We start from the raw sequence: 19,048 nt of genomic DNA, 5'->3' as shown, positions 1-19,048 counted from the left end.
ACAGCCTGTGGGGACTATTTGACACATCTTCTGACTTTTTTGTTAGTGTTGCATTTATTGTATAATATCATTTGATGGCCAATATATTTTTATTAGATTGTTTTTGTCTTAGGTTAGCTTGGCACCTTTTTATGATCAGTAGTAGCACTTTTAATAAAACAAACTGGTGAGAGGCACTCACTGCCCCAGTAAAGAATACTATTTTGTTTATTGCTATAATCTTCCATGCTTTGTTAGAAGATCGCCTCAAACCTGGAGGCCCATACTATTCACCTTACCTCAGCATGTGTGTATGCATGCAGAGACTTGATTAGTGGATCATACATGGCAACTACTTTAGCTGCTTATCTGCTGTGGTCAGGAAAAAAATGCCGCCCTCCCTCCCTTCTCCTAATACAAGATATTGCCTAACTGGTTAAAAAAAAATGTTAACTTTAGAAGAAGGTGGCAAAAAATATCAGTCACTGCAAGAAGCATGATGAGTTGGACCATGGTCGGATCTGCTATGAAAAATCCTTGTACATAGTAGCTGAAAATTGCAGGATGTGAGGAGAGTCTTCCTTGTTATACCTGTAGAGAAAACAGCTTTCAAGATACAGATGTGGTTTTAGGAGATACAGAAGCCTGAAAACATCCCTTACTATAGTTGGTTTCCATACTCAATAATCATCTTCATTCCTTTTCCTTGTAGGACATTTGGTTTTCAATAGACATGGGATCCACTCTTCCAAAAGCCACACCCTCTACTTCAAAAATATAACAGAAGCCCCTGCCTGTTTTTATTCCACATGCTGAAATAAGACACTGCAGACAGCCTGTGAGCCATCCAACAAATACTTAGGCCTGAATACCCCATTCCCTGATACGCTACAGGGAGATCTCCCAGTCCACAAAAGGGATAAGAACGTATGCTAAACATAGATTACAAGAAAGCAAAATTTAGAGCGGTCAAACCCTCTAAACTGAAATTCAGGAAGATCCTCTTTCAAATAAGTGGGTGTGTATGGTTTAGATGATACACTAAGTAGAGTTTTTGTCCTACATGAAATTCCAGTTTCCTCTCAGGCATCAGCTACATTCCAATAGTAATAAGAAGTTCAGATTCACAGAAAACTGTCCCTTAGGCTCTCACCAATAGGGAAGCCTACATGGTTAGTACAGATCTACTGTCATGCGAGTCTTTACGCAACGCTGGAGACACTCTGCTATTCCAAGGCAGGACATCTATAAACACATTGTAAAGGGAATGTCACTGACTAGGGTCCAAAGGAACAAAAACCACAGAGCCCTTTAGCTCAAAGCAATCTGTTGGGAAAGACAGTTATTCCCTGCTTGTCTGCAATTGATCAGCCTAGTGTGTGTGAAAGAGGGTCAATCGGAAAGATTTTTAAAAAATGGGATTTTCTGTGGAAGGAAGTAAGAGGGTGTGTGAGGCAGCCTGAAGCACAAACACTGGATCTTTTCCAAAACTACAATTTAAGTGAATAAGCTACTGATTTTTTGGGGGGGTGAGGAGGCTGAGAAGTTTGTTTAGGAATGGAAGGTGGATGCCCCTTTCAACCTATTAAATTGCCCCTTCCCTTTTTCAATTATATATTCAAAGGGGAGAAATCTGCTAGAGCATAGCAATGCGGGGCTTTACTTAGCATGGTTTTAATATTCATAAGGTTTTAACTTCTTACTTATTATTTGTGAAATCTACTACACCACAATACCTGGCTTAAAAGAAAGTACAATAGCCAAAAACTTGCCATTTTCAACTGTTACAAACATAACTACCACATTCAAAAGTGTCTACTTTTATCTACCACTCCCTATAAAGCAACAAATAATTATAAAACCCAGATTAACTTCTGGAGACAATGGTGAAAGGAAAGAATTTGTTATCAAAATATCATTTGATTGCACTATAGCCTCATCCTCCAATGAGTTTGCCAGGGGCTAACCCTGCACCAGCATGGAGCCCCATTCAGCTCCAATGGAGCCCATACAGAGTTTATTGCAAGAAAAATAAATTAAAACTTTAAAATAAAACTACTGATTAAACAGCACTGATCTGCAATTCAAGTTAGGAGCTCAGAACATCCCAGGGCACTACAGCAGGGGATGATGCAGAGGCACCATGGACCTTCTTTCTCCCAAAAATGACACTGAACTGCTACGTCCAGTACATCTTTGCTACAAGGATTTTTTTTTAAATTTTGCCTCATTATTTTCCGCTCATCAGCTTTGTAGGGGATAATGGGGATAATCCCAGAAACCAGCACTCCCAAAGTTCTGGATTGTACAAATAAATAGAAATAAATACCTACTAAGCATACCTCTCAAATGGTACTTTTTATAAGGAACAGAGTCACACAATTTAAGGTCAGAAGGAATCATCTAATCTGACTTCCTGCACATCACAGGCCACCCACACTATGCAGTACCAACACACTAAACCCAAATGAAATGAGTCCAGAGTATTACAACCCTCAGGAGACTAGCCTGTTATGCATCACAGGCAGCAAATCAGGTGCTAGAGTGCCCGAGGCCCCCACAGTAGCAGGGAAATGATTAACTGAGAGATACCCAGATAATCCTGGCAAGTGACCTCTACCCATACTACAGAGAAAAGGAAAAAACCCCTAAGGTCCCTGTCAATCTAACCTGGGGGAAATTCTTTCCTGATCCCACTTATGGGAATCAATTAGACAAGCACCTGAGGGAGAGAATGCCCGGAACACCTCAGCGCCCTGGCCCACCCTGTCCAAGTTTCCTTCTCCCCCTGTGGCCATCCTTGATGTTTCAGAGGAAGAAAATTAAAAAAAAAAAACCCCACCTCCCAGAATGCACTGATGTGGGGAGGGAAATCCCTTCCTGACCCTTCAAGTGGCCGGCTGAAACCCTGAAGCATGTGCTTTAGAAACATAAGGCATAAACTTGAAGTAAGCCTGTTGAGCCCTGCCCCTCACCATCACAACCAACCCTGTCATACAACGACACTCATAAATTTGTTCAGCTCTCTCTTAAAATTAATTAATATCCTTCTCACCGCACTAACTCACTTTTTAATTATTTATATATATAAAAAACAGAACTCTGGAACCAAAATAATAGAACATGCTATCTTTGCTAAATAATTTATCCTCCAGTTTTCTGAGCTTTTGGCAGTCAAAACTTCCTTGCATTCTACATTTTGAGGTTTGGCAAGATGTGAGGCATAAGGGTTGCAAAATACTAGCTGGTGTCTACGAGCATCACTGTCCTCTACTGGATGAAATCAGATCTGTTCAAATGTTTGTGACTGATTATTTTTTCCTAGCTGTTGGCCTACAAAAAAAAATGATATAAACAACAGTTAATGACTATTCTCATTTAAGCTCCACAGGCCTGTGATCTAGAACAGAGTTCTTAATTGTATTCTCCATGCCCTGTAGCTGTATAACTAGCAACTGCGATGTTTGCATAAATATGTGACAACGGACGATTATTGTTATTATTTATTTGTATTACAGGAGCCCTTGAGGCCCTACCCTGATCATGCCCTATTGCGCTAGTTTACACGTAGTAAAACAGTCCCTGTCCCAAAGAGTTTATAATTTAAACAAACAAGATGGACACAGGGTGGGAGGGTCACAGAAAGATGATCTGTTTCAGAGTAGCAGCCGTGTTAGTCTGTATTCGCAAAAAGAAAAGGAGTACTTGTGGCACCTTAGAGAAAAAAAACTTTTTTTTCCACCAAATGCATCCGATGAAGTGAGCTGTAGCTCACGAAAGCTTATGCTCTAATAAATTTGTTAGTCTCTAAGGTGCCACAAGTACTCCTTTTCTTTTTGAGAAAGATGATCTGACTTCCTCAAAGACTGGCCCATGCGCAAGTTACTCTGTCTTTGCCTGTATGGAGCCAGGGGTTACCCAAACAGAGCAGCTTGCATTATCAGTGCTTAAGCAATTTAAATTAAAATAAATTCATAACTATCAATAAAATCAAGGTATTGGGATTACCTTCTGTTCTAGGATCTCCAGGATTGCTGTTATTTTACATAGGTTGAGCCTGCATACTTCAAGCACTGTAGAATCAATATCAAGGCTTGTTACAGCAAGATGTTTTGATACAATGCACTAATGTCTTTTGGCACCATGTGAAACTGTCCTTTGCGAGGGGTTAACTGGTAATTTTATGGGCCAGGAGGCCTTTGATTATAAAACACAGTTTCTGTTAGCTAGACCCTTGGCCAAAGATGGTAACAATCCAAAGCGATTGTATATGGCCTGAAAGTGGGAAAAGGTCCATTTGCAGCTGATCAGAGAATCATAGAATATCAGGGTTGGAAGGGACCTCAGGAGGTTATCTAGTCCAACCCTCTGCAGGACCAATCCCCAATTTTTGCCCCAGATCCCTAAATGGCTCCCTCAAGGATTGAACTCACATCCCTGGGTTTAGCAGGCCAATGCTCAAACCACTGAGCTATCCCTCCCCGCAGAGATAGAAGGCCAAAGGGAGAGAGATGAGGAGAATTTATGATGCACAATCTTTTCAAAAAGAAAAAGGAGTACTTGTGGCACCTTAGAGACTAACAAATTTATCAAATATGCTCAGATGTTAGTCTCTAAGGTGCCACAAGTACTCCTTTTCTTTTTGCGAATACAGACTAACACGGCTGCTACTCTGAAACCAATCTTTTCAAAGTGGAACCCATGCATTTGCAAAAGGTTAACAAGAGATGGGCCAGGTATCTGGATGGAACCCTGCAGGGAACTGGAGCCGGATTGGCCCCATATCTGTACAGGTAGATCCCAAATCCCTGGAGTCTGAGCTGTGGGGCTCTGGATCCAAATCTCAGTTCGGGGAGCGGGGCTGCATCTGCCTGTGCATCAGGTGAGGCTCCTCCTCCAGCACAGACACAGCCCTGAGTTTCCCCCCTGCAATCCCAGCACAGCACATGCAGGGAGGGCCTCCATCTCTAGCACCGACCAACGCCCTTGATCCTCCCCGCGGGACTCCAGGACAGAGGGTCGAGGTGGGAACGAGAACTTTTGGTTTCGCTTGGCCTGGCGGGAGTTGTAGTTTTCCTGCCCCTTTCCGCCCCGCAATCTCTCCCCGAGAGACTACATTTCCCAGGAGGCGCCGCAGCCACGGCTAGGTCAGCTGATGCATCAACCGCCCAGAGCAAGATGGCGGCCTCCATACTGCGGCGCCGCTGGGGCTCGCTTCTAGCTCAGCGCTGCAGAGCCGGGGATATCGCCGTCCTGCACAACGGACAGACCTGGAGAAGGGCGCAGGCCCTAGGGCCTATCGCTTCTGGCTGGAGAGCGGGGAATAGTCCTGCGGGAGAGCGCGGGTAAAGCCCAGGTCACCGGGGGTAGTGATAACCGTGCGCGGCTACAAGGCTGATAGGTTTCGGTCCGGCCCATGCGCACCCTGGCCGCTCCTCCTGGGGGATATTGCTGTCCTGTTTTTACAGTCAGCGTTCCCTGCACGCACGCACGTATGTACGCACGCACACACACTGGGCCCAAATATCCCAACCCTTCGCTCTACCCATCTCTCCCCCCATGAAATTTCTGCCCCAGTTTCCTTGCCCCCTGCTATACTCCCCAGTGTCATGCCCTTATTTGGATTCCCCCTCTGTTTCACATCTCCATTAATATTCCTCACCTACTCCCAATATCAGCTCTCAAGTTATGTACCCCTTCCCCTCCTGTTTCATGACCGCACCACCCAAGTTTCCCCTTCCCTTTTCCCAATTTCCCACTAGTTCCAGTACATCAGACACTAGAGCATCATATTCCTGTTGCTAAAATAACTAGTTTTTAAGAACTTTCAGAATCAAAGGAGATTTTGGAAGCTCACTACCTGTCAGGATTTGAATTCGGGTTTGTGCTTTTCCTGCACTAGTTGATAATTTAAACATTATTTAACACAGGCATCAGGTGCAGTTGCATGCTACAGTGATTGGCTTCTTAGATAAACCTAATATAGATAAAGCAATGTACAGAATTGTGTGGGCTTCCTGTTCAGGGAAGTTGCAGTTCTGACACAATCTGATGTTCATACAGAGACCTTGGCACCTGAGTGGAAACCAAGGCTCTGACTATGTACATCTGAATGCAGATTCAGGGCCTTCATGCAGAAAGCTTCTGGGGAAAATTAAAACCTATGTTAGAAGGGAGATTTTTTAGGGGATATTTTCAGGTCAAATTAGGCCAAAAATTTAGGTAAAAATAATATTCCCATGAAATACTTGAAAATCCTTGGTTTCAGAGTAGCAGCCATGTTAGTCTGTATTCGCAAAAAAGAAAAGGAGTACTTGTGGCACCTTAGAGACTAACAAATTTATTTGAGCATAAGCCTTCGTGAGCTACAGCTCACTTCATCGGTGAGCTGTAGATTACAAAAGCTTATGCTCAAATAAATTTGTTAGTCTCTAAGGTGCCACAAGTACTCCTTTTTTTTTTTTTTTTGAAAATCCTTGTGAAAATCATTTTAAACAATCATTCTTCTGCGGTGTTTGCAAACAAAACATTGCAGTATAGTATGTGAAATTGACTAGAAACAGGCTATAAATGCAAATTAAACAGAACAGTTGTTTTTCAGAGTCTGAACTGAAATCAGAGGTCTAAATGGGAGGTTGTAAGTGAGGTAGTCTAAATTTCCACCTATTCACAACACAGAAATGAGATGTCACTCACAGTAGATTGTGCAGGTACTTGTAATTTCATTACACCTCTACTGTTGTGTGTACTTTGATCAGCAATGAAGTAGTTTAATGTTGATATTAAAATTGACATCATTGATTCAAAATTAGGATTCTGTTCACATGAGTGCAAGCTCTCCACATTCATCAGAGGTATTGTTTCAGGTGTTCTGCAGATTCAGGCAAATATCATTGGTTTCAAACATAATAGCTAGATACTTAATTGTTTGGTTTTTTTTAATGAAACCTGAGCTTCTGGAGCATAATACTGTAGCCACCATAAACAAGTAACTGCCTGCCAAGCCACCACAAGCCAGTCCAATATGATTCCTTGTTGAGATAAATGCAGAAAGAAAACAGCATAAATAATGAAAGCAAAGTTAGGTACCCCAATCATGCAAACTCTTACTCTTGTGCTTAACTTTACTATCATAAGTTGTCTTGTTAATTTCATTCCCACTGGTTTCACTGAAATCAATGGGATTTCTCAAAGTAGTAAAGTTAAGCATGTGTAAGAGTTTTTGGTTTTGGGCCTTAGATATTAATTCTACCTGCTGTCTGAAACATAGCTAACGAGCCTTGTTTTTACAAATATGATTTTGTAATCTCAATCAACACATGGAGAAAAACTATTTGTTGTAAAATACTTTATTTAAATTCCTGAAAGTTAATCCTAAGTGACAGTATTTCCATCCCATTACTCAGTTTTTGGTAGAGATGTAGTCATTGGTTGAAGGAGAGAGACAGAACCCTGAACTCAAGTCTTGACAGCTCAAGCTTATTGTGTTCACTTTTGAAAGAAATGCTGTATTTGATGTATTTGTTTAATGTTTTTCCATAGCCCACTTATCGACTATATCTAGTTATTTAATATTGCTCTAGTATCTTGTCATACAAACCTGACTTCACCAGTGAAATATGATATTTGTGTCACTTCATTTGTACAGGGCCAGATAATTACTTACAGAAACTGTCAAGCAGTTCATACTGTGAAGGTGACCTCCATCTCTTGCCTATATAAAGGTTATGGATGTGAGAATTGCAATTACTTTTCAGATGATACGTAGAAGCTCATTCTTGTGGAGTACGTTCAGAGAGCAGTTGCTCTCCAGTGGAAATTATAATTTCTTTATTATCAGACTACTAATGTTTATGCTAATGCAGTACAAACCTTTTCCAACTTGCAAGTGACTAGCTGACAATGTATACATAATTGATATGCCACCTGTCTGTTGGAGACTTATCAAAGTACATGAAATGCAATTGATATTTATAATTGGGTTGGGTACAAAATTGGGGGTTGCTCAAGCAAGCTGTTACTCATGTTGGTTTGCCTCACTGATCTACTCATATGAGTAAGATTTCACAGAATTAGGCCTTTATTTTTTTCTTACTTTATAATTGTTCCTACTTATCATCCTTTACCTGTATATAATGAAAAAGTTTGCCTCATATTTCCCTTCTATATTTATTGTGGATCAGCCGCACAGTGCTACCACATGGTATTGCAAGGATTTTTTGGTCTTGTAGTGTTTAGAAGTTTATGGAGGTTTAATAGAGTATATACTAATCATATTTACTTTTCCCCTGTCTTTCAGTGTTGCTCCATGGGTAGCAGTGGTAGGTCTGGAAATTCATGCACAGATCAGTTCCAACTCAAAGCTTTTCTCTGGCTCCCAAGTCCAGTTTGCAGCACCACCTAATTCTTTGGTATCTTTCTTTGATGCTTCTCTACCAGGAACTTTACCAGTAAGTTACATTTCATCTTAATTTGTCTCATAAGAGAATCTTTACATTTTTTGTTGAATAGATACTTTGAAGCACCATTCTTATCTTTTGTTCCTCATAACAGTCTTTGTTTCTAGCACTGTTCTTTGTTTTCTAAAACTTTGGTTCATTATTTTCTTTCTGTGTACTTACTCTGTAACTCTGTGGTTACTCAAAACTCAAACTTTTTTTTACTGGTGACCCCTGTCACATCGCAAGCCTCTGCGACCCCCCCTAATAAATTAAACACACTTTTAAAAATATATTTAACACCATTATAAATACTGGAGGCAAGCAGGATTTGGGGTGGAGGTTGACGGCTCGCGATCACCCCGTGTAATGACCTCGTGACCCCTTGTTTGAGAACCCCTAAACTTGATCACCATGGATATCTGACAACTCCTGCTAAGGAATTAACTCAGGAATATCTCTTGCAGAGAATGAATTAATGGCAACTTCTTTTTACAGTCAGCGTCAGTGTATTTGCATGGTGATGTTACTTTAGTTAATCTTACTATATTTGGTTAGTATGAAGCATTGGAAGCTCATTAAATGTGAGAAGACGTAAAATCCTATGAGTAAGGTTAAGATTTTTTTCACGTTTATTTTTAGTAAAAGTCACCAGTCGTGGGTAATAAACAAAAATTCATGGAAGCTAAAATGCTTTTAAAATACTTGACGAAATAAAAGTACTAAGAATAATTGGGTGGGGCCTGACCTGGGAATGACTGAAGCCTGAGCCCCGCAGTGAGGGATGAGAGACTGAGACCTGCTGCCAGGGGTGGGAATCCCACACCCACCGCTCGTGGCAGCTCAGGGCTCCTGGGCCCGCCACCAGTCGCAGTAGCACAGGGCGGATGAAGTGGAAATGTTTCATGTCTCTGAAAGTTATGGAATCTATGACTTCTGGGACCTTTGTGACAAAATCCTATCCTTACCTATGAGTGATGAGCATCTTGGATTTCTAGTTGGCCATTTGACATTACTTTACCAAATGTGTGTTCACCTAGCTGCCGTTACCTATTTGGAATGTCTCAGTATAGAGTTATGTGGTCTTCTAAGCAAAACTGATCTGGTATGGGAAAGTGTGAACCATACTTACTGTTTGTTTGTTTTATTTGTAATACACTAAAGATAAGCATGAGACTTTAGAGACTGGTAAAAGAGGGATGAGGGTGGTAACCTAAGCCTTAAGAATTCATTCATAGTAGGGATAATGTGGTGGTTGTGACGTTGCACTACCATATGCTGTGCTAAAACAGGTTTATAAGTGTGAATATGATGTAACTGGAATATGCTTTATGCAAAAGCCTCTTGTAAGGTATCATTGCAAAGCTCGTGTTCTACTGAGTGTATTCATTCTATTTGTATGTATGTATCATTCTTGTATCTAAAATTAGAAAAATGAAATATTACTCTGAAGTCCTATTGTAATTATGCAAAGTGTGGGCCATTAATGGTGGCTTGGAATCTTGATGGCTCCAATTAACTAGGACAATTGGTTGTGAATGGCTCTGTTTACTTGCAAAACTTCCTGGATACATGCCCTCGGTATGTGCTGGCCAGGCTTGGAAGAATGGAGACTAGAGGTCTCTCAGAACATGTGACCATGACACATGATACTGGAATCCATCTTAAACTTGGTGCTTTTCGAGGGAAGGAGGAAGGAAGGAGGGGTGGGAACCCAGAGAAAGACAAAGGATTCCCACCTTGTGCCAAAGCTATAAAAGGGGGTGGAATAGAACAAAGGTCCCAGTCATGTGGAATCCCCAGCTTTTCACCTAAGATGTCTTCTGGAACTAACAAGGTCTGTACCAGGGGAAAGGAAAGGATTGGGCCCAGACTAGGAAGGAGTCTAGTTAGTGAAAGAAGCTTATTGGAACATCTCTGAGGGTGAGATTTACTTGTACTCAGTTTCTTAACGTATTAAGCTTAGACTTGCGTGCATTGTTTTATTTTGCTTAGTAATTTACTTTATTCTGTCTCTTATTGCTTAAATCCTACTTTTTATACTTACAAGAATCACTTTTGTTTATTAATTAACCCAGAGTAAATAATTAATACCTGGGGGGAGCAAACAGCTGTGCATATTTCTCTATCAGTGTTATAGAGGGCAGTCAATTTATGAGTTTACCCTGTATAAGCTTTATACCGAGTGGAACAGATTTATTTGGGGTTTGGATCCCATTGGGAACTGGGTGTCTGGGTGCTGGAGATAGATGACCTGCTGAGCAGTTTTTTGTTAAAGTCTGTAGTTTTGGGGGCATGGATTAGACCTGGGTCTGTGTTTGCAGCTGGCTAGTGTGTCTGACTCAACAAGACAGGGTCCTGGGAGTCCCAACATGGCAGGGAAAACGGGCTCAGAGGCAAATTCAGCACATCAGGTGACAGTCCCAAGGGGTCCTCTGTGACCGAACCCATCATACTGGTAACATAGGGCTCTTCATCGGTCAGCAGCCCCTTCAGGATGCTGGTGTTCAGGTTAAACAGCTTCCTCCCCACTTCACTTATTCTGCTGCCCTCCCCCCACCCTCCAATCATTTTTAGTTTATCCTCTAAAGTCACGTTTTTACTCCTTTAATATGGTTGTCTTTTGAGGTGGGCATGACGGTACTACAAAATACTTGTTCATTGTAAAGCTCCCTGGGATCCTTTTTGGTGCCAGGTACTATATAAATGTAAAATATTATTTACTATATATACAAACTTGGTGTGCAGAGAAAGTAACCACTGAAAAAAGGTTATTGTTGTATCATATAACAAGTATACTCTTTATAAAGCAATGACAGTGGTGTCAAAGTATTTAAAGTAAAAGTAAAGGAGTACTTGTGGCACCTTAGAGACTAACAAATTTATTAGAGCATAAGCTTTCGTGAGCTACAGCTCACTTCATCGGATGCATTTGGTGGAAAAAGCAGAGGAGAGATTTATATACACACACACAGAGAACATGAAACAATGGGTTTATCATACACACTGTAAGGAGAGTGATCACTTAAGATCCATCTGTTTGCATTTGGAGAGGAAGATGATGTCTGTCTGTATCTGTGCGAGTTTTTTCATTTTCATTTTCCCATTTACCAATTTTTTTAAATGGCACGTTATCTTCTTTTCAGTTTTCTAGAATTTCCCCAGTGCTCCAAGACTTATTGAAAATCAATGTTGATGGTCCAGCAATTTCCTCAGCCAGCTCTTTTAAAACTCTTGGATGCAAGTTATCTCAACCTGCTGATTTAAAACTGTCTGACCCTAGTAGCTTCTGTTCAACATCCTTCAAAGATACTAGTAGAATGGAAAGAGTGTTATCACCATATGATGAGACTATATTACCTGTTTTTCACCCAAATACAGTGCAGAAATATTTATTGAACATCTCTACTTTTTCTTTAGTACTGATAATTCTACCATTTCCATTTAGTATGGGCCAATACATTAGGAACCAAAAGAATCTTGACAATTGTATTTTAAAACTCCTTATTGTCTTTAACTCTTGTGGCCATAGATTTTTCCTTGTGTCCTTTGGCTTCCATTATCAATTTTCTACAATTCCTAACTTCTGATTTGTAGTCATTAGTATCAACTTCCTTTTCTTCCACATATATAACATTTTTTTGTTTACGACTGCTTTCACTTACTCTCTAAACCAGGTGGTGGTAAATGATTTTAACCAGCACAGTCTTCTTCCTAGATTGCGGCTTTTTGGACATCTAGTCGATGTTCTTAAATTATTCCAAAATATCATTCACATTTTTCTGATTAAATTCTTCCTCACAGCTGATTTGGCTCATAATTGTTTTCAGCATGAATTGTGGCCTGTTGTCTTTAGAGGACTGAGCACAATGTGGGAGTTGGGGGCATAAACAGCAGCCACTAAAGACCCCTGCCATAGAAGAGCCTGTTGGCAAATGACATGTCACATATACCATAGCTTGTTCTAAAACTCTGTTTATGAGCTATGAAGGTGACCTAATTTAAGGCCTGATTGACCTGCCATTGAAGTTGGAAGTCTTTATTTCGTGGGAGCTGAAATCAGGTCTATAGAAAGGGAATGAAAACTCATCTCAGGATTATTTGAGAGGTGCCTGAATAAATGCTAGCTTTAGTCTTAGAAATAAAATGGTATGTCTGGTGTTTAAAAGCTATAACCACTTTTCCCCACAATGGCTGAGGTTTCCAGACAACAATTTCCAGCTAAAAGCAACATGCACTTTTCCATTACAGGTGCTTCTACACATTTAAAATGTCTGCATTTACCTAATTTTTGTTGTTAATCATAGGAAGTTGCTGTATCCTTCTCTTAATCTCATAAGTTTCTCTGCACAGTGAAGTCATTATTTTTCTCCTTAACAGACAAAAACACTGAGATAATTCAGGATTTAAATAGTCAAGGGTGAAATGAACACAAATTGAACATGAGCTTCTATTGCTATGTGTTTCTAAACTGTCAACCATTTTAAAATAACTAAAACCTCCTATGTATTTTCAATGTATCTACAATATGAACTGTATTTGTGTACTATTTATATGGTTTTAAAAATTATAAAGAATTCAGGTATTTATAAAGAGAGGATTTTCAAAAGCACTTAGTGATAGCCTACCTCTGCTTCCACTGAAGTCAACATAAATTCCTGTTTTCAGTGGGAACAGAGTTACGTCACTGCTGAGCACTTCTGAAAATCTTACCCTGGATGTCTCAAATTTGTCTGAATCTGCATCCTTCCCATGCCTTCGGATGTCACTTAGGACATGAACATGGCTCTGCCATCCCTATCTGTCCTGTCTACTCTTTGCATGTTCTCTGTGGTGTTAGATGGTATAAGTTTTCCTTCTGTAAGTACTGTTCAGTGGAGGGATTTTTTGGTCAGCCTCTTTTACATGTTTCTCCAGCTTCCCAGTGGCATTTTTGTTATGGCAGAGGCTCTGGCTTTATCCATATTACATGTCCCAGATATTTCCATCATTTTTTTTTTTTGGGATTACTTCAGAGATAAAGAAGTTGTTGGACTCTGATAAATCTCAGGCACTTTTTTAATTTTTTTCCATTTAATACCTAGTATTTTCCTGGGGCATTTGCATTCACAGGCATTTAGACATCTGTCTGTACCTTTTGTGAATTTTCCAGCTTTCATATCCATATTTAAGAAATAGCATTTGGCATTAAAGATTCATAGTTTGGTCCTTAAGTTGCAGATTTTTTGTTTAAGCTGCCGCTGGTGAATCTTGTTTAAGGTGATGAATGCAGCTGCCACCTTGCCAATTCATGACATTATTTCCTTCTTGAAATCCTCATTGGCTTGCATGTTACTGCAAATATATGTGAATTGACTCACCTGTTGTAATTTTTTGTCTTCTAATGTAATGCTTGAGTTGGATGTGTCTGAGGTTCTCATTACATTTGTGTTTTCATAATTGATTATTAACCCCATCTTTCTTGTGACAGTCTTTTGATCTTTGCTTGCATTTAGCTTGAGCTGTGACTTAGACAGGGCTGGCCTTACCATGAGGTGAACTGAGGCAGCTGCTTCAGGTGCCAGACTGCGGTGGGGAGGGGAGCACTAGGGTCCAGAATGTAGAAAATTGTGTCTGCTGCTAGTGCATATGTATTATCTCTGCTCTAGAGGCACAGAGATGGTGGAGTGCTGTGCTGGAGGAAGGAGGACGGACACGAGATGTAACAGGCAGGCAGGAGAAAAGGTGAGAGGGAATAACAGAAAGCAGTAGGAGCTGCAGGGAGAGGAGGAGGAGCCTCTTGTGTACCTCTCTCGCACCCCCAGAGCCTGGACTGATTAACACTAGCTTTTCAGGGAGCTTCCTGTTTCCTGCTGCTTCCCTGAGCCCACTTGAAGAGAACAGGCAGTCAACTGAAGTAGTAGGAGCCAGTTAGGCCCTTAAAACGCTGATATCTTCATGCCCTGCTACCAGCCGGCTTATTTGTCCCCTTCAATTGAGTGTTGGGAGCCACTATAGCTGTGCAGAACAGCAGTCATGAGTGAAAGAAGAAAACGCCCCTCTGGGGCAGCATTCAGAAAAAGCAAGCAAGCAAAGGAAGCTTTTCTATGTAAGCAGGAAGGAGCTCTCCTGAGATACATAGACACAAATGTTCATGGTGAGCCCTCCAGCCCCAGTGTGGATGTGAGTGGTGAGGAGATGCCTGATCTTCCAGTTAGTCAGAGTGCAGGTGACCTGGCAGCTACTGCAGCATCCATATCCCCATCTCAAATGAGTGTAACCTACACTTTTCTTCAGGAATGTGCATGATCAGAGAAGACTGTGGTGGAGGCGCCAGAAACGGCTGCTGCTGAGTTTAGTTCCTTAAGTCTAGATCGGGGTGGCCAGCCTGTGGCTCCGGAGCCACATGCTGCTCTTCAGAAGTTAGTATGCAGCTCCTTGTATAAGCACCGACTTTGGGGCTGGAGCTACAGGCTCCAACTTTTTAGTGGGTCAGGGGGTATTCACTGCTCAATCCCTGGCTCTGCCACAGGCCCTGCCCCCACTCCTCCCCTTCCTGCCCCCTCCCCTGAGCCTGCCATGCCCTCGCTCCTCCCCCTGCAGAGCCTCCTGCATGCCATGAAACAGCTGATCAGGAAGTGTTGGGAGGGACGGGGAGGTGCTGATCGGAGGGGCTGCCGGTGGGTGGGAGGCGCTGGGAGTGGGTGGGGGGAAGGGAGGGAACTGATGGGGGAGCTACTGATGTATTACTGTGGCTCTTTGGAAATGTACATTGGTAAATTCTGGCTCCTTCTCAGGCTCAGGTTGGCCACCCCTGGTCTAGATGATCCAGGACTGTTGGCCCACTTGAGCAGTAGCCTGAGGGAATTCCTTGTACTGCATGGGCCATAGCAAGTGAAAAACTTCATGTTCCCCAAAGACAATGAAAACAGAAGTTTCCATCCAACACATTACTGGCGTGAAATCCCCAATGGTGACAAAGTGGAGAAGCCATGGCTTATATACTGGTATATAAAAACCCAGAATGCTGCATACTGTTTTTGTTGCAAACTCTTCCAGTCTAATCTTCCAACCACATTGGGTTCTACAAGAACAAAGCACTGGAAAAATCTGGCTAGAAATCTGGTATGCTCTGAGAAGGCATCAAATCACCAGAGAGCATTCCATAGGTGGAAAGAGCTTGAGATGAGACTAAGGTTAAAGGCCACCATAGATGATCAGCATCAAGAGAAGATTGCATCAATCTCTCTTTACTGGCAAAATGTTGTGAAAAGGCTCATTGCCGTTGTGCAAATGCTTGCTACCCAAAACCTAGCACTGCGTGGCCTTTCAGATCAGTTGTATGTGCCAAACAATGGAAACGTCCTTAAAATTGTGGTGCTGATGCCTGAGTTTGATGCTGTACTCCAGGAGCATCTCAGAAGAGTCACCACCCAAGAAATGTACACACACCACTACTTTGGAAAAACAATTCAAAATGAGATCATACGGTTACTGGCAACAAAAGTCAGAAGATTGTGACCGATCTGAAGTCAGCAAGATATTACTCTATTATTCTGGACTGCACACCTGACATCAGCCATGTGGAACAAATGACCTTAATGGTGCGTTTTTTAACAACAACAGAACCTAGTGAAAATGTCCCTGCAATGGTGACTGTCAGAGAGCATTTTCTAGAATGTATTGATATTGATGATACTACAGGAGCTGGTATGACAAATGTGCTTTTTAAAAAGCTGGAAGATACAGGTATTGCGATAGCTGACATGAGAGGTCAGGGCTCTGATAAGGGTGCCAATCTGAGAGGAAAGAACAGAGGAGTGCAGACAAGGATCCGAGAGTTAAACCCTTGAGCTTTTTTTGTCCCATGCAGTTCTCATTCATTGAACTTGGTGGTCAGTGGTAAAGCCTCAGCTTCTAGTGAAGCTGCTGAACTTTTTAATATAATTCAAAGCATCTATGTATTTTTCTCTGCATCAACTCATCGATGGCAAATTTTGAAGCAACGTCTGGGAACATTCTCTCTGACACTGAAACCACTGAGTGCCACATGATGGGAAAGTTGAGTGGAGGCAATAAAACCTATCAAACACCAAATTGGGAAGTTAGATGATGCCATAGTTGCCGTTATAGAGGATAATGCTATGACAGGAACTCTTTGTGGGAGAACAGTGGCAGAGGGAAATGGAATCACCAGAAACGTACATAACTTCAAATTTCTGCGTGGCTTAGTGTTGTGGGATGACATACTGTTTGAAATAAATGTTGTAAGCAAGAGACTCCAAGGTGTTGACCTTGATATATCTGGCACAATGGAACAACCGGACAAAGCAAAGTCATACCTACAGTCTTACCGGTCAGATGAGGGATTTCAAAATGTTCTGAAGAGTGCACAGAAGTTGGCAGAGGAACTTCACACCAAAGCTATTTTCCAACCCATTCAAGAATACAAGAGTCACTTCTTGAGGATAATCTCATAAAAGACCCCAAACAACAGTTCAAAGTTGAATTCTTTAACCAGGTGTTAGATCAGAGGTGGGCAAACTACGGCCCACAGGCCACATCCGGCCCACAGGACCATCCTGCCTGGCCCCTGAGCTCCTGGCCCGGGAGGCTTGCCCCCGGCCCCTCCCCCGCAGCCTTACCTCGCTGCGCCACCAGCCTGACCCGGTGCTCTGTGCTGTGCGGTGCGGCTGCCTGTCCTGGTGCAGCAGTGCTGCCAGCCACCAGCGCTCCAGGCAGCGCGGTAAGGGGGCAGGGAGCAGGGAGGTTGGATAGAGGGCAGGGGAGTTCAGGGGATTGTCAGGGGCCGGGGATGTGGATAAGGGTCGGGTGGTCAGAGGGCAGGGAACAGGGAGGTTGAATGGGGGAAAGGGTTCCGGGGGGGGCAGTTAGGAAGGAGAGGAGGGGTTGGATGGGGTGGTGGGAAGCAGTCAAGGGCGGGGGGTTCCAGGGGCGGTCAGGGGACAGGGAGAAGAGGTGGTTGGATGGGGCAGGGGTCCCCGGGGGGCCATCAGGGAGTGAAAAGGGGGGGGGGTCGGGTAGGGGCCGGGGGCCGGATCACGCCTGGCTGTTTGGGGAGGTACAGCCTCCCCTAACCGGCCCTCCATACAATTTCAGAAACCCGATGCGGCCCTCAGTCCAAAAAGTTTGCCTGCCCCTGTGCTAGATTGTGCAATACAGTCAGTTGAAGAACTTTTCATGCAGCTCAAGGAACGCAGCAGTATATTTGGGATGTCGTATGATATTCCAAAACTCCTCACTATACCTGAAGAAGACCTACACCAGCAATGCAGGGCACTAGAGCCAGTGTTGACACATGATGACGTGTGATATTGATGCGAGTGATTTAGAAAGCCCTTTCAATATACATTTCAGCAGGGTCAACTCCAAAGGCTGTTCTGGAATATATGTGCACAAATAAGATGACCACCCTCTTTCCAAATGCTTTTGTTGCTCTGCACATACTTGTAACTCTTCCTGAAACAATTGCCAGTGTAGAACGCAGCTTCTCCAAGCTGAAGTTTATAAAAACACATCTACACTCCACAATGACACAAGAGAGGCTGGTCGGCCTTGCAACCATCTCAATAGAGCAAGAGCTGGCCCAGACTGTGGACCTTCAGGAAGCAGTTCAAATCTTCAAAGAAGGCACGGAAAGCACCACTTTGATTATTCAAACAGATCATGCAAGGAATCTTTACAGCTTCTCCAACAGTGGAAGGAGTAGAGTGAACAGAGTAGACTACTTTCTATACAGATAGAGCTTCGCAAGGTTATTCTTTTATTTCATTGGCTCTCAGTTACTATGGTATTGCTAGCAAGATAATGTAGCTGGGAGGGGTGGAGGGAGGATGATATTGATGCCATCATTGAGTCCTTTCATGGTTTTCCAATACAAACAATTTACATTTCCTTTACGAGATAACTTTCTAGGAATTCCCTGGAAACAAATATCCATGACAGATGTTAGGAGGATGGAAATGTTTAGAATTCTTTGTAGATGCTGGGTTTTGTTCAGACCTATTCCAGAAGTTCCATGTCTCAAAACCAGCACTATGCAAGCATTTCAGACTGGCAGCTTGTCAGTTCAAGCCAATAATTTAAATCCTCAATGCTAGTCAAATCTGTCAAGTTAATAACATCATACTACATAAATAAGCTGGGGAATTTAATCTAGGTCATTAGTAAGGGAAGCTTTCACATGCAAAATTGATGTTTATCATTATCCATTATTCTAAAAGCTGTGCCTATTCTAAGGAGACATAGTAGTTTTCCTAACCATCTGAGTTACCCAGGTGCAAAACTTAGGTGATAAAATTGAAGCCCAGGCAGAAGAAAAGTGAGTAATTAAGCCTCATCACCCTTTTGAGATAGCTAATACGTACATAGGATCACTTCACTTGCCAATGAAATAAGCACACCAGCATTATCCAATTGTTAGGAAGTGAAGAATGCTGTATTTTGCTTAAAATTACGGACACTTGGGTTAGCGCACAGTGGTGCACATGTAAAGAGCCTTATTGGATTCGTAATGGCTACAAGTAGCTGTGACTTTGGTTTTACATCTCATTCCAAAAAAGAACAGCTCTGGAAGCATAATTCTGGGCTCCCATTCAATATTTACTCAGAGGGTAGAGTGCCATCTTAAG

The 19,048-nt window shown here is 42.2% G+C and overlaps 1 protein-coding gene across 3 annotated transcripts in view; it reads left to right on the top strand.

Annotated features, from left to right (window-relative positions):
• The first annotated feature begins 5,118 nt into the window (after positions 1-5,118).
• The window catches only part of GATB (glutamyl-tRNA amidotransferase subunit B), a 55,830-nt gene continuing 41,900 nt past the window's right edge, over positions 5,119-19,048 (top strand). Inside the window, exons 1-3 of one of the 3 annotated variants that reach the window (XM_038398824.2) lie at positions 5,187-5,324; positions 8,279-8,300; positions 8,419-8,429. In XM_038398824.2, the coding sequence (XP_038254752.1) occupies positions 8,288-8,300; positions 8,419-8,429 (24 nt within the window). In that variant the 5' untranslated portion in view covers positions 5,187-5,324; positions 8,279-8,287. Of the gene's footprint in view, positions 5,325-8,278; positions 8,430-19,048 lie in introns of all 3 variants that reach the window. The other 2 variants (XM_038398823.2, XM_043513133.1) reach the window with 2 other exon arrangements.

This window comes from Dermochelys coriacea, chromosome 4 (assembly GCF_009764565.3).
Source record: "Dermochelys coriacea isolate rDerCor1 chromosome 4, rDerCor1.pri.v4, whole genome shotgun sequence".
NCBI lineage: Eukaryota > Metazoa > Chordata > Testudines > Dermochelyidae > Dermochelys > Dermochelys coriacea.
This window is presented reverse-complemented; position numbering and strand designations above follow the sequence as displayed.